This window comes from Patagioenas fasciata, chromosome 4, assembly GCF_037038585.1.
Source record: "Patagioenas fasciata isolate bPatFas1 chromosome 4, bPatFas1.hap1, whole genome shotgun sequence".
NCBI classification, from domain to species: Eukaryota; Metazoa; Chordata; class Aves; order Columbiformes; family Columbidae; genus Patagioenas; species Patagioenas fasciata.
In genome coordinates, this window is record NC_092523.1 from 69,115,130 (window position 1) to 69,130,019 (window position 14,890).

The following is a 14,890-nucleotide window of genomic DNA, read 5'->3' on the forward strand; positions in this document are numbered from 1 at the left end:
ATCTGTACCTGATAGACATGTCTTCTGTGATGAAATAGATTTCACGAACCATGACTTTCCCAGACAGCACAGAAAACGAAAAGGAACCTAGTGTGAAAGAAAGTGTTCATAGGACATCAGCCTAAAATTGTCAATGCTTTATTTTCTGAATAGGAATAATATTCAGTTATCTGAAATGGGTTTACTGGGTGTGTTGAGTTCCTGACCTTTGAAAACACACTGACTTTCAGAGAAGGGAAATCAGAACATACAAAACAAAAAGTGCACAGCTCTAAAAGATGCTGGGTTTGGCATCAGCCAAGTGTACAACCAACCCTCTGAGAAACACTAGTCACCCAACAACATTCAGGTGCCTTGTAAAGCTTGTGAAAAGAGTTAGGAAAGCTACTTTGAACACTTGTAGTATCCACATTGTATGCAAGACATTAATTAGAAAAATAAAAAACCTGACAGAAGAATTTTTCAAATTTTAAATGGCTATCAAGTTTTCAGTCCAATTATTATGACAAATTGTGTTCACCACAGGAGAGTCAATAAGCATGAAAAGACCAGCAGGGAATGCAATAGCCCATTTTTTCCTTATGCTTTTCACCTTATCCACAGAGAGTTAAGTAAACTATCATTTGTTTAAAAAAAAAAAATATATATATATTGACGCCAAGCTGTAAATCATAGGATTTAATTAATGCTATGGTCTTCTTGCTGATTAAGTTTACAAATAACACCATATATTTGGCCAGCTATGTCCAGCTGTCTTAATAGTAATTTCACAGAGAAATTTTAATAAAAGCCTATCAAGTGTAGTAGCCAATAAGTATTTCATCTATATTGCTGTTCAAAAAGCTGGATTTGAATACAGTTTGGATTACAGTTCTTAAACTCTTGAGGCCGTAAGCAAGTTATCACAGGGGTCTCTTTGGAAGGTGGGTGTGGGTGGGGCTTTTTTGGTTTTAAGTTCTCACAATATTTATGATCAATTGTTGCAGAAAAAGTCCAGAACTCAAGTCATTGTCATTCTGGGAAGTAGAAAGAGGAAAAGATGGAAGAATAAATGAAAGAAAACGAAAGGTAAAACCAGAGTGAGGTCATGCGATACAGCCCTCTGTGACTCAGCATCGGATATTCTTGTAATGTGGGTGAGAGCCCAAGTGATTTGTACTGACCTGTTTTATTCCAAAATGTTTTTTATATATCTATATAAAAGTTAATGGATTCTGATGCAAATGTTCTAGCCAGTATAAATTTTACATATCACAGTTCCAGTGTAGATTAACATTAGTTTTTCTGACAGCTTATTTAGAAAGCAAGGATGCTGCCATAACAGGGAGCTGAGGCTTGAGGCTCCACCATGCCCCTCTGTGCCCACTCCAGCGGGTGCCACTCACCCTTCAGACACCGCATCACAAGCCCCAAAGGTGTGGGGAGTGGGACACTGCACCCCCTAACACCAAGTTATACAGCAAATTCAGAAGCAGCTTAGGCAGGTTCCATGGGGGCCTTTTACAACACTAACCATTATGATTACAGGGCTTTGAAAAAGGGGTAAAGGAAAATGTATGGATTTTAAGTACACAAAGTGTACCGACTAAACAGAAAAAGGTAAACAACTTAAAAATCAAAAAAACCCATCCAGGGAACTTGAACAGAAAATTAGAGACTTTAGTGCTAAAGGGGGTATTTTTCTATCTATGCCAAGAATCCTCCCCTAAACCACAGTATTGATTTTTTTTTTTCTTCTTAAATGAAACCCATGCTGATCATTTTCAAATTACTATAACAAAGGAACACTTTGATTTTACTTCAAGTTTTTAGTAGTTTGATGTATAATACAAAACAGTAAATAGTGGCATTACAGTAACCATAACTTACCAATATGGATGTAGCCATGTTTATATAATCTGTTAAGAACCAATGTTAAAATGAGTCCAATGTTCCGGGAATTATAATAAGTTAGGTAGATAATCCATCCACAAGACAATATTGTCGCTGTTGAAAGATTAAAATGAATTAAAATATTTTACAGTATGCTGACCTAGATAAAAGCCTTACCTATTAAGACCATAAAGTACAACAACGTTCTTCCTACTCTCCAAAACAATTTTTAATTGATGGGACATTTTAATGGATGTTTTCAGAGAGATGGTGCGAGAAGGGTGTGAAGAGATGAGGCAAAAAAGAAGGGGAAATGGGAAGTTCAGAAAACTACAGATTATTCACTGTTCTTCCACTTCCCAATATATTTAAAAAACGTCTTCCTAAGGACCTGCAAAAGGCATCACAAATCTCATTGCATCCCTTATCATCCAAGAAGTTAAATTTCATAGATTAAATTACTACATGCATTATTCTACACAGTTATTTATTCCAAAACACCCTAAAAAAACCCACACCATCATAAAAAACATACTGTATTCCTTCTCCATACTGTGAAATGTAACTTAAATGTCTAGTCTCTCCTATCTCGGCACAGGAAGCAACATTATCACACCTGAAACCATTTCCTAAGTTGCTGTATCCCGAGAGAAATGTTCTAGTCCCTGGGTTACCAGAAACCTGTCAATGGTTCAAGAGGTAATTTGATAGGAAAAAAAAAAGAAATAGCAATCCAATGAGAAACATGTTAACAAAAAAATAAATTAGGTCTGCTAATCCCCAAAGTAATTTTTTACTTTAGTTGATTATGAGCTAGTAACCTATTTCCAGCTAAAAGGGTTCTCAAAGCTTCCAGAAGGACAAACCCGAAAGGAATAGAACTGCCAAGGAATGGACTAGTTCTAACTCACTTTACTAATAATTACCAATACTTACTTTACTAATAATTACCAATCTGGTTCATCCAAAGCACACTAGGAAAGAAAATAATTTTTGTATTTGAGGTATCTCTACTCATTATACTAACTGAACTTTGTAACATAAGTTTTTCATTTATGTATGCGTGTCATACTCGAAACTCCAGATCTATTGTGCCTCTTATGGGAAAGCTGAAGTGCAGAAAGGCATTTTGATATGGCACCTCACTCTGCAGAAAGTTCAGATGATTACTTAAAAAAAAAAATACAAAAACAACCTGTCCTTTTACTGCCCCTTAGTTGCAGTGGGATGCTTCAGTGCTTTGCAACAACACCTGTGCTTTGTTGAAAGATCAGGAGAAGGTAGAAGAGAAAGACTCTAATGACTTTGCCTTTTTCTTACTGGAAAAACGAATCCAGTGTGGCCAAAATTAAAGCAGCTCATACACTTGGGCAGATAAGCTGTTTGACACGTGAAACATGAACAAGGCAGGGGCAGTGAAAGCCACACTCCAGGAAAGACACTGCTCTTGGCATTTGGTGAAGGCTCCAAGGACAGCGCTCACCTCCCCTGGCCTTCGATGAGTAAGCTACTCACTGCTGATCCTCTGTCCATGAGGGAGAAAGGTGGAATGACTCACACTCAAAGGGTCTCATTCCAGTAATAAAACTTAGTTTGAGATTAGCATTCAAACAGACACTTAACTTTGAGATACCTGAAGCCAAGAAGCTACCCTCTTCAGGTGATGTATACTGACAAAAATCAGCAAATAAATATAGCTGCCAGACACTATGGTCCTATCTGTTGCCTTTACCACCAGTTCCAACTCTGACACAAGTTGTAGCCTCTTCTTTTCCCTCATCAAATTTAGTCTCCACTATGAAGTGACAGATTCCATGAACTCTATTCCTTGATTTTAAATGCCTCTTCACTGAAACGACATTCTGGAAATTACATTTGGAACATTTTACTGCCTGTGATTTTTGGAATTTACTCTAGAATTGAGCAGCAACTCTCTTGAGGAGCATGTTCATTCTAGAATTCATCTCTTTTACTGGGATCCATATTTAGGTGTTTCAAGATTCAGGAGAAGAAACTGTTGACATCTTTTTTTGTTTTCTCATAACAGGATGCCATGGGTCAGCAGATGAAAGCAAAGGAGGAATGGCTGGTTGAAACTAGGTCAGTTAATAAACATTACTTTAATACATCTCTATCCAAGCCTCATAGCAGGAGGCTACCCAGCTTTTTCTGTTTGTGCCATTGTTTCTAGAATTCCAGGAGGTTTCTTAATAGTAAAGAGATTAGAACTTCCCCAAAACTGTGTAACTGTACATAGGTCAACCTGCCCTTAGAAAATGGGCTATATTATTATATTTCTTGAAGTCCCACCCACCCTTCTGTGAAAGTGTAAGTTTAATAAGCAAATAAGAAAGCTAAGTAAACTTTTGGTTTAAATTACATCTGTTAGATGTAATTGCTTATATCCTACATACTTTCCAAGTAGAATTACTAACAGTTTGTTCTAGGAATTCAATGCGAAGAAGGGCAACCAGAGAAAGAAAACTCTGCAGACTGCTGTTTGACACTTTTATTCTTTGGCAAAAGACGTGAACATCTGTAAATCTCAAGTCAAAGCTTCTGGAGACAAATTCTTGAGATGCATTCTGCATCCATTTCACATTTTACCATGGGCAACTATCAGCATGGCGACTTCTCTTATATTCATCTTGACTACACTTAGACCTTGAAGCTGAACAGGAGCTTTCCATGTCAACATAGTAGAAGTGCAATAAATAATATTCAGAAAGCACCCTCGGCTAATATGCCTATGTCTTTTTCATTTTAGTTTGGCCTACCAAAAAATAATTTCAATACATCAGGGGTGTCAGACTCATTTTCACCGCGGGGCACATCAGCCTCACGGTTGTCTTCATTTTAGGACTGTATAAATGTAACTATTCCTACATTTAAATTTAAATTACATTCAGCCCTTTAAAGTCAACCATGAGGTTGATGCGGCCCCGGGTGAAAATGAGTTCGACACCCCTGCAATACATCAATAGCCACCAGACATGTTTTAACTTCCCAGCTGTCAAAAAATAAAGTTATTTTTCCTATGCTCCCCCTGACTCCAGGTCCAAAAACCAAGGCTGAAAAGCAGGTATGATCTACCTTTAGAGAAGTCCAAATTAATCACATACTTCTAACACTCTCATCTGGACCTGAATACAACTTTAACTTCTATTTTGCAGTCCCTGGCTCACTTGTTCATAGATTCAAAAAATAAGAGTACCTACACATAAATATAAACAATAGCACTAGTGTTGTAAAAAAAATAGCATACGTAAATCAGGCACATTTACAAAAACAGTCTACAACTGACTACACAATGGTTTGGCTTAAAGGCTTATCGTGGCACACAATTTAGTCTTGAAGTTATGCATTAAACACAATAGTGTCTATATCACTATTCAAACTATATCATATTAAATGGCAGATATGTCCATATTGATATAATTAAGTTACTGAATCTGCCTGTCACATGCTACAATGGTAAACCTTTGTTATGGCATTACAATTAATCACCAGCTTACTCTGGTGTTTGAAAAACATTATTTCATGGAGAGAAATTCTCATTGCATTCTTATTTTGCAGAGTAGCAGTTGTAGAGCATTGTCCTTTGCATACTGGACTTATCTCCCATGTGCTGCAGCACGATTAGTATCGGAAACGGTTCATACTTTTTCTTTCTGAATTACTTAAGCAGTATTGCCAAACCTCATTAAATAGGTGTATGACAAATCAAAATCTGTTTGCAAAGCTGTGATGTCGTTTGGTAAGAGATTTTGTATTGACATGTCAGTATTTAGGGCTGCACACTCAAAAGTAAACACACACAAAAATTTTAACTGAAACAGGATAGATTCACCTTACCTACTAACAGCCAAACAACATTGGAGTCATGTTCTGTTAGGAAGTCTTCCAACTGTGTGATACTTGGGACAAAACTATCATTTTTTCTTTGATCCATTGTTAAATTGTTTTTGCACCAGCACCTATAGAACTGAAAAGAAAAAAAAAAAAAAAATTATTAACAAGCATAATACAGTCTGGAGAAAATTGAGTATGTACCATGTTAAGCAATTTTTAACAGTTTGTTTCACACAAATATGGGTTTACTTGTTTTATTCCTTCAGTAACATCTTCATGATTGTCAACCACCCTTTCTTCTGCTCTAGAGTTCCAGAAACACTTCCACTCATCTCTGCTGAAACAGAGTTTCCAGGCACATGCCTCCCTAAAACAATACTCAGATTAACAGAATGCCAGAATACACTCTCCAAATTTAGTACCCTAAAGGCCCCATACAGCATATAATAGCAAATAAATTTATAAAACTGTTGTACCATAGCAGTAGGTCAAAAAGCAATGGAACATACAATTAAAAATTAGTCTGTATTAAGCTTTCTGACATTCAAACAGGTAATATGAAACAATATGAGAGTAGACCCCTGTCTCTGCAGAAGGAAAGGCCAAAGAGGACACTTCCAGGAGCTATGGAAAATTCCCAAAACTTCCTAATCCACTGTGTTCATTAATTCTCTTGCTTAAGGGTGGATTTGCACCATCTTAGAAAAAGTGACTACAGAGTGTTTCTGTTATACAGAGCAGAAAACCAGTCCTCCTGATCTTACACACTTATTCAAATTATCCATAAATCATCTTGCAACTGGGTTATATTAAGTGTGACTAACAGGGAGTAGCTCAACTCTGTAACATCTGTAATTACACTGCAGTATTTTACTTGCATTAGTTTCATTTGAAGTCTTCTCCCTTGGATGTTATCTGTCAAGCCTTCTTACAGGAAGATAAGCATTAATTCTGCCTTTTTAATTTTTTTTTCTTTTAAATACCTTCCAGTTCCTGTCAGCCTGTCTCCCTGTCAGCATTCAACCCTCAACAAAAAATGAGTAGGCTTTATTTCCTTTCTTTATGAAGTCTCCAGTGCTCCCCTTCCAGAGCTACAGAACATAAAACCTTAGTTTTTGGGCAGCGTAACATCTTTGGAATAGCCAGTATTTAGAAGTGTTTGCAAGAAAACTAACAATTTATCCAGGTTTTCTTGTAATAGTCATACGATCTCTCACTATTACAACTTGAAAACAAAATGTGGAAGAAGTTGCAAAAACACCCTCCCTTTAAATGTTCTTGTTTCTCCCCTGCAATTGGGTAAATACTGTACCTTGAAACAAGAGCATGTGTTTTGAACTAAAATACAAGTAGAGTTACAAGAATTAGTGCTAGCAGTTTGTTTCCTACCTCTTTTATAAAAGGGAATAGAATGAGGAGGAAAGAAGAAACAAACAAACAGCAAGAAAAACCCAAAACACCAGATCTTGCTTCCAGTAGTCCTGATAAAGAAGCTACTAAATTGGCTCCCTTACAATAAGAAATAATAAGCACTACACACACTTCTTAAAAACAAGTTCTTGTTTTAGAAGGGACGTTACAACAGCAAATTAAATCACATAACGGCACTGCGATTTGTTTTAAGATATTCGTAGTACCTTAATCAAAACCCCATGTGCCAACCTGTGTTATGAAGTAGACGATGCCTCTGCCGGCAGCCTCAAAGAGCCTTTCACCCAGGAATGAGAGGGTAATTGGGGAAATGAAAAATCAACACTTTTCAGTATAATGGAAAAAAGAACTTGTTTTTCCCTTTCTTACCAAGAGACAACAGGGTCAGTCTTTTGTGATCAAGACCACCACGGAAACACTGTCAATTGATAAGGACTACCTTAATAAAAAACACCACTCTCTCAAGAAAGTAACCTGTGGCTTTTTCCTAAGAAATTATCACCCAACATTATGAGACAGTACATTAAATATGCTCTAAATAAGACTTTGGCAAGACAACTCAGAGACCGCAAGTAATTGGACCCTGATAGTTACTTATTTAAATAAAGACCACGTTCATAATTTTTTGTCACCACTATCCATAAGCATAAACTGCATATCCTTGGAGGGTTTCTGGAATATATTTGCTATTTGCATGCAAATAAACTCAGGAATCTCCCATCAGTCATCATGTGTCAACACACATTTTGTAGCTCCACAGCTGGTCCTTTAACACCCTGCCCCACTGATAGGCACCCTTTGCCCTGGATTGAGACACCCAAGGAAGATGATGGCAATAAAAGGATAACCATCCAGAAACAGGCAGCAGCACCACCTGCACTAGATGTGGGCTCTCAGTATGTGTCTTAGAGGACACAGGTGCTCAACTCATTTAGACTATGAAGCAATTTTGGCCAAATGAATTAGTTTAATAGAACAGGGATGTATATAGAGACTGTCCTGGCTTTGTTAAAAACAAGTTTCTCATTCAGTGAATTTGCCTGTCAGCTAAAGCCTTCTTATTAAATGCATTCTCCTAAAAGTTAGATGCATATTTTGGTAGACATAGCAATGGTATGCAAGGTCATTGATAGTGATGCATCTCACAAGATGTGCAAGCAAGAGGTGAACAAAAACTGACCAACTAAGTATCCCAGCCCATTCAGGTGATACTCCATATAAAAGTGGGAGATCACAAGGATTTCGTCCCTTTTCCTTACGGCTGACATTAGCAGAGGACATTGCGAGTCGTCCCTGCGAACTGAGGCCTAGCGACAGACTGAATCCAGCTCTGGTTGGCTGCAGAGTCCAGTCCAGGACTTCGGGTGCCAGTCCTACATCTGCCGGAACAGTTGTCGGGACTTTCAAGATTGGTTTTGTATATTTTGTATTATTTTCTCTATTTTTATTGGTAGCATTAGTAAAACATTTTTAATTTTTCCAACTCTCTTCTCTCTGTCGTTCTTTCCCCCAATCGCCTGTCCTTAGTGGGAAGAGGGGAGAGGGAGGGGTTAACAATACATCTGCCACGGTTTTATTGTCACCCTGCAATCAAACCTTGACAAGACTTAAGTAGTACACACTGTTTATGATGTCCTTGGGCACTACCAGTATGACATGGAGGATGGAGAGGCAGGATCTGCATCATCATGATTGTCAAGAAGAAGAGATGTAGACTTCCCGGCACAAGTATTAGCTACTTTCAGTAACGAGCATTTCTTTCTGCTGATAATCCTGCATCTGTCTGCCTTTATCTTCCATGCTGTACCCACACATTTAAACCTAGTGTTACCTCTCAGCCGCCTGCACTCATCCATCTTCTGTTATACTTATTCCTGTGGGCAAAAATCACTTTCCCATCAGACAAAACATTAACTGTTGCTCTCTCCAGGAACACTGATCCAGTGACAAGCCTGCAATTTACATCCATAGCGCTCCTGTATTGTTGTGAAGTACCAGTACACTTTCCAAGTTTATGAGACTACTCTTGGAAGGATGAGACTCAAGTCAGACTGGGAAACAGATTCTTACCCTGCTAATACAGAAAGAAAACATACCAAAGAGGAAGAGAAACCCAGAACTTCATGTATACCTCTCCACGCTTATTTATTATACAGGGTGTTTCAACAAGATGGACGTAACTTCAAAGATACAGTGATTTCAAATAGGGTCCATCTTGTTGAAACATCCTGAATTTTCTCAAGGTTTCTATTGTTTTCTGATTATGAGCTCTGTTAACATGCCAGAATACAGTCCAAAACCATAAGAGGTGTTTTGGTTTATTTGCCTTTTCTCTGTCTTTCTTATTTACTGCATACCGTGTTAAAACATACAAAATGCATTAGCTTTTCTCTGGGAGGAAGACAGGAGGAGAGGCACCCAACTATGTGGCACTGAAGTGACAGAATCACGATATTCATATTTAGAATATCTTCACAACAGTCCTTAAAGGAGTTACGTACTCTTCTTTCTGAAAATGAGATATCTGAAACAAGGAGAGATAAAGGCCAAATCCTTTATTTATGATGTCCAAACTGAGATATTTGGGGCCTGCTTTTCAGGCAGCAGACTGGCTTGAAAACGTGAGGGTTCAATATTGCTGTAGATTTTCTCTTCCTGGTTAGACAAGTTTTCTTTACAGCAGAAACGCACACTTAACAGACACTTCAAAAAATGGGTTTTAATTCTTTGTGTCACATATTAATCCATTTTATCAGTACCAAAAGTGCAAGTGATGCTTTAGGCCTGGGGGGATGCAGTTCATTGTTAGCCTGCTTCCAGGATTCCAAACTCTAATCCAATTTTCACAGCCAAATATTCTATCCCTAAAAAAGCCAAATACTCAAAAGCAGCTGCCTAACATCTTCATAAACACATTTCAATCACTTAAAATAGGAAAACTAGTTTTAACCTCAGCCTGATACGTTAACACATAACACCCAGAACCTCTGCTTGAACAAAGCCATTAAAAATGTACAGAAAGCATGCATATATGAAACAGCTGACTAAAACAAACCAACCAACCAACCAAAACACCACCAAAAAACAATGACACAGAAGCCTGGTCACCCGGCTCTTGGTCATCAGAGAGCAGTTACTTGTCAGAGACAGTTGCAGCTAAGGGAGCAGTAACCCACCTGTAAAAGGTCTGTCCTGTACCTATAGTTGAGGATGAAAGCAACAGATATTTTATTCAGTGCCCAAAAGCATTAGGGTAATAAAGGCCTTCCTCAGATCTTCACAGAAATGAAGCATTCACCAAATATTTGTTAATTGATATTAATAGAGGTTAACAACAATCCTGAGGATACTCCACTCCCAAATTCTACAGCAATTACAAGACAGTAGAGTTACAATTACACCCAAAAAGACTGATTAAACAACAGGAGGTAAATCTCCTAGCCTAAATAAATGAATACAGATAATACACATGGATGCTCCACATCTCCAGTAACAGACATACATCCATGACTTAGAGAAAAGGAAAGAAATGGCATATTTACATCCTACTCCCTCACTTTCTTTCTGTCAAGGGATCTCCAGTGTTGTGAAACTGGAGCTTTGGATAATGAAATGCTACTAGGAAGGAGTCTCACAAGCATAAACATGACTCCACTGAATTTTCCTCTGAAGCAACTGTCACACTGTCAGCACCCAGATGCACATTAGGCACACTTCACAAAAAAATAAACAAACAAACCAACCACAACAAAACTTGTCAATCTTTCCATCTTTTGCAAAACACTCCAACTAGGTCCAAAGACTTAAAACCCATCCCAGCACAGCTTAGGAAGCTCAGCTATTCTTTCATCAGCAAGAAAGGAAAAGAGGAAGGAAGGGAAGTTGTTCCAAAAAACATATGCAAAAAATAAGTGACAGCACCCGTACAGCAATTCTGCCATTTGCCAAGTTGCACTGGCTTCATACCTTATACTCAATTACAGATTAGCAGTTCTTTTTTTAAGCAAAGAACTAAGATTCAGGTCTGTTTTCTCCCCGCCCTGCTAGTGCTTGTAGTAACAACAGCAGTAAACTGTAAACAAACTGAACGACTGCTATAATTATACTAATGAAATCTTGCTACAACCTCCAGCGGAAACAGTTGAACTAAAAACAGAGTACAGAAGAGTCACTCCCAGTTAAACCAGTGTGTGGACAGCCTTAGTTAAATATAATTTGCACTACAGTAGCTTACATTAGTAAATAACACATTTACTTAAAAATTAATTAAGATAAAATTAAAATACATTAAAAGGAGATGTAAAATACAAAACAAAAATTATTCTTAGAGTAGCCTACCTGATGAGATTCATTTTACCTAATAGAAAAACAGAAACCACTGGAGATGCACCTACAGTAAAAAAAAAATATAAATACATACTTAACATCTAGCTTGAGTGGTTCAGACAAGCACCACTGTCCAAAAGGAGGAAAATGGAAAATCATTTGCAACAGAAATCTATTAAATCAGTGTCCAAAACCACAGAAGTTTTATTTATCTACTTTTAGTCTTACAGAACATGAGTTTTAATACATAAGGAATCAAAGACAAACTTGTGCTATGGCAACCAACACGGTTCTTCTTGCATCACTCAACTGCTCATCTAGGAATGCCCGATTTAACTTTGGATTATTTTTTAATTTTATTTTATTTTTTTAAACAAAATAATATATTGTTTAACCTTGCCTCTCAGACTTGTTCGGGGGAGAAGGCTGTTTTCCTGCTTCCATTGCCAGCTTTTGATGCTCAAGAAGGAAAAAAAAAGAAAAAAAAAAAAAAGGAAAAAGCCAAAAAAACCTCATACAACAAAACCTAAAGGCTCATAACAGTAGGAATAAATAAGAAATTCCTTTATGCACATTTCTCTATTTAGAAAAAAATATTGCCTTTTGGGGCCGCTTTCAACAGCAAGGCAATGACCTTTCCCCCCCTTTTTTTAATTTGACTACAGCATTGTACCTCTGAAATACTCTATGAAAATGAGTCTTCTATACCTCACATATTAATTTTTCCTCTAAATGTCTCCTCTGACATATCACCACAATTTGGGGAAAGGGAAAAATTTGGTATACATCCAACTAAAGCTCAAGTCTTGTGGCTACATATACCATCATCCTTAAGTAAACTACATGCAGGTCTTTATTCTGTCCCAGTCTGAAGTCAACCCAAAGATTTTGGCACAGCAACAAGTGCTGTAAGAAGTTACATAAGAAGATAAGAACTAGGAGAAGGTGGTATATCTCAACACCACTGTAAACACAGGATAACTGTGCACACTGCAAATGAACAACAGTAAACTCTTGCCTATTTCCCACAGGATAAAACTACACAAAAGGACCATCACCAAAGTGCAGCTGATACACATTGCACAGGGTGAAGCTTCCCAAGAGCCTGCCCAAAAGGTCTGAGTTACCTCAGTGTATAAGGATGAGAATTTCCCCCATAGAAGTCCTAGGTGTACATGTACCACAATCCAATCAGCCAGCAATAATTCACCATAACCAAAATCTACTGTTTATGAATGCTGTCAAACGGTGTAAATTCAGGCCATGATCCTAAACAATCACCCCTGAACAGTCACTTTTAGAGACAAATGTCTAATCAGACCTTAAACACAGTTTTTACCGACGTTTGTTTGAACAACCTGTTAGCATACTTTGACAAGCCAGTTTTTCTTCTCAGTTGCCAAAATTTCTGGGTCGATTGTTTATCTGGCCATTATGTTTTGCACACAAAAACTGGGAAAAAAGACTGCACAGGTATGCAGTATGAAAAAAGGCAGAAAAGTAGAAATAACTAATTATGTTACACAAGATAAGAACTCCCAAAGCCACAATAATCATTTTCATATTAAAGCGGATATAATTAGATGTACAGATACATCTCTTGCAGCAAACTAGCAACTTTGGAAGTTTTCACAAAGTTTAGTGAAGGTTTCTGTTGGGATGTGTCTTAAGATACGAAACAAATCCAGACAGATTATGACCGGGGTATTGGTTATACGCTAATCTTTGAAACACACATCCAACATATTAACATGTTAAAGCATGTTATAGTCACAGAATCGCAGAATGTTAGGGATTGAAAGGGACCTCAAAAGACCATCTAGTCCAATCCCCCTGCCAAAGCAGGAACATCTAGATGAGGTTACACAGGAAGGCATCCAGGCCTCCAGAGGAGGCTCCACAACCCCCCTGGGCAGCCTGTTCCAGTGTTCTGTTACCCTCACTGTGACGAAGTTTCTTCTTATACTTAAATGGAACCTCTTGTGTTCCAGTTTGCACCCATTACCCCTTGTCTTACCATTGGTTGTCACTGAGAAGAGCCTGGCTCCATCCTCATGAGACTCACCCTTTATATATTTATAAACCATATTTAAAATTGACAATGTGAAGTGTGATGATGTTATCACTGCAGCCTGAGACGTATCAAAAAGCAGGTGCATTTTGTGTCAAGTCAGCGTGTGTACTTGTGTGTTAAACCCCGCAGTCCCGCACACACGGGCAGGGATCGCCTCACAGGCGCCGGGAAAGCGAGAGTGAAACTTTCCTCACGGGCCAAGCAGAACTGCGGCGCCTGAGCTCCCGACACTGACCCGACACCCGCCCCGCGCGGCCTTCGCCTACAGAAGCCACACGCAAAAGGAAACACAGGAACCCGTGAAAGCGGAGGGGCTTCCTCTGGCAGCGCTCCCGCGGAAAGCGACGGGCCGGCGGGAAAGGGGCGCAGAGCGAGGGAAGGAAGGGGCGCAGGCCGGGGGAGGGAAGAGCGCACGGTGCGACCGGCAGCGCGCGGGGCGCCCCCACACACCTCCCGCAAACGCGGAGGCCCGCGCCGCCCCCGCGCGCTGCCGGTCACCGGCTCCTCGCGGGGCGGGGGCGGCTCGCACCCCTCGCATCACCCTCACGGCGGGCGGCGCGGCCTGACAGAGAAAGCGGCCGGGCCGACCACCCCCCCGCCCCACACCAGCCTCCGCCTTCAGCCTAAGGCGGCTCCGCACCGGGCCCAGCCCGCGGGCAAGGAGATCACGCCTCCGCCCCGCCCGCCCCGGGCACCGGCTGGGCAGAACAGCGAGCCCGCCCCCGCCCGGCGCCCCCCGCACTTACGCCATTGCCCTCCGCGGCGGTTCCACCACGGACCCGGAAGTGGCGCCGGTAGCGGCCGGGCCCTCCCGCACCTCACGGCGAACGCCGGGCCGCCCCGCCCACACCGCCGCCAGCCCGCAGCGGCGCCGGAGCCAATGGCGAGGCACCGCCGGCTCTCGGGACCAATGGGAAGGGCGGTGGTTCCCCGAGGGGGCGGGAAGAAAGGGTGCGTGCCTCCAATCGCGAGAGGCGGCGCCGGGTGTGTGAGTGTGTGGGGCGGGGCGAGAAGGGGGTGTGGTCCGCGCATGCGCGGGTGGTGCCACATCTGGTGAGCCCGGCTGCCAGATGCGCGGGGCGGGGCCGGGCCGGTGTTTTCTCGCCATGCTGGTGTCTGTAGCTGAACATCGCTGTTAAAATGTGATCGTTTCCGTGGATCCCGCAGAGACGGAGCTGTCCGCGGCCGCCACAGCCAGGTCTGACGCGTCCCGTCCCGAGCGGAACCGCCGGCCCGGGCGGCTCCGGTTCGGCCTCCGGCTACCCGGCACGGACCGACTGTGCCTGACAGTCCGCGGCACACACCGCTCTGCCGTTTGCTCGCAGTTTGATCATC

The 14,890-nt window shown here is 40.7% G+C and overlaps 1 protein-coding gene across 11 annotated transcripts in view; it reads right to left on the reverse strand.

Moving 5' to 3' along the window:
• BLTP1 (bridge-like lipid transfer protein family member 1) overlaps positions 1-14,411 on the reverse strand; it is a 125,616-nt gene extending 111,205 nt beyond the window's left edge. For 10 of the 11 annotated variants that reach the window (XM_071808082.1, XM_071808083.1, XM_071808089.1 and 7 more), the window contains exons 1-4: positions 14,302-14,411; positions 5,728-5,857; positions 1,870-1,986; positions 9-87 (exon numbers count right to left, since the gene is read on the reverse strand). In XM_071808082.1, coding sequence (XP_071664183.1) covers positions 9-87; positions 1,870-1,986; positions 5,728-5,824 — 293 coding nt within the window. In that variant the 5' untranslated portion in view covers positions 5,825-5,857; positions 14,302-14,411. The remainder of the gene's footprint in view (positions 1-8; positions 88-1,869; positions 1,987-5,727; positions 5,858-14,301) is intronic. The other variant, XM_071808087.1, reaches the window with a different exon arrangement.
• Between the last annotated feature and the right edge of the window lie 479 nt (positions 14,412-14,890).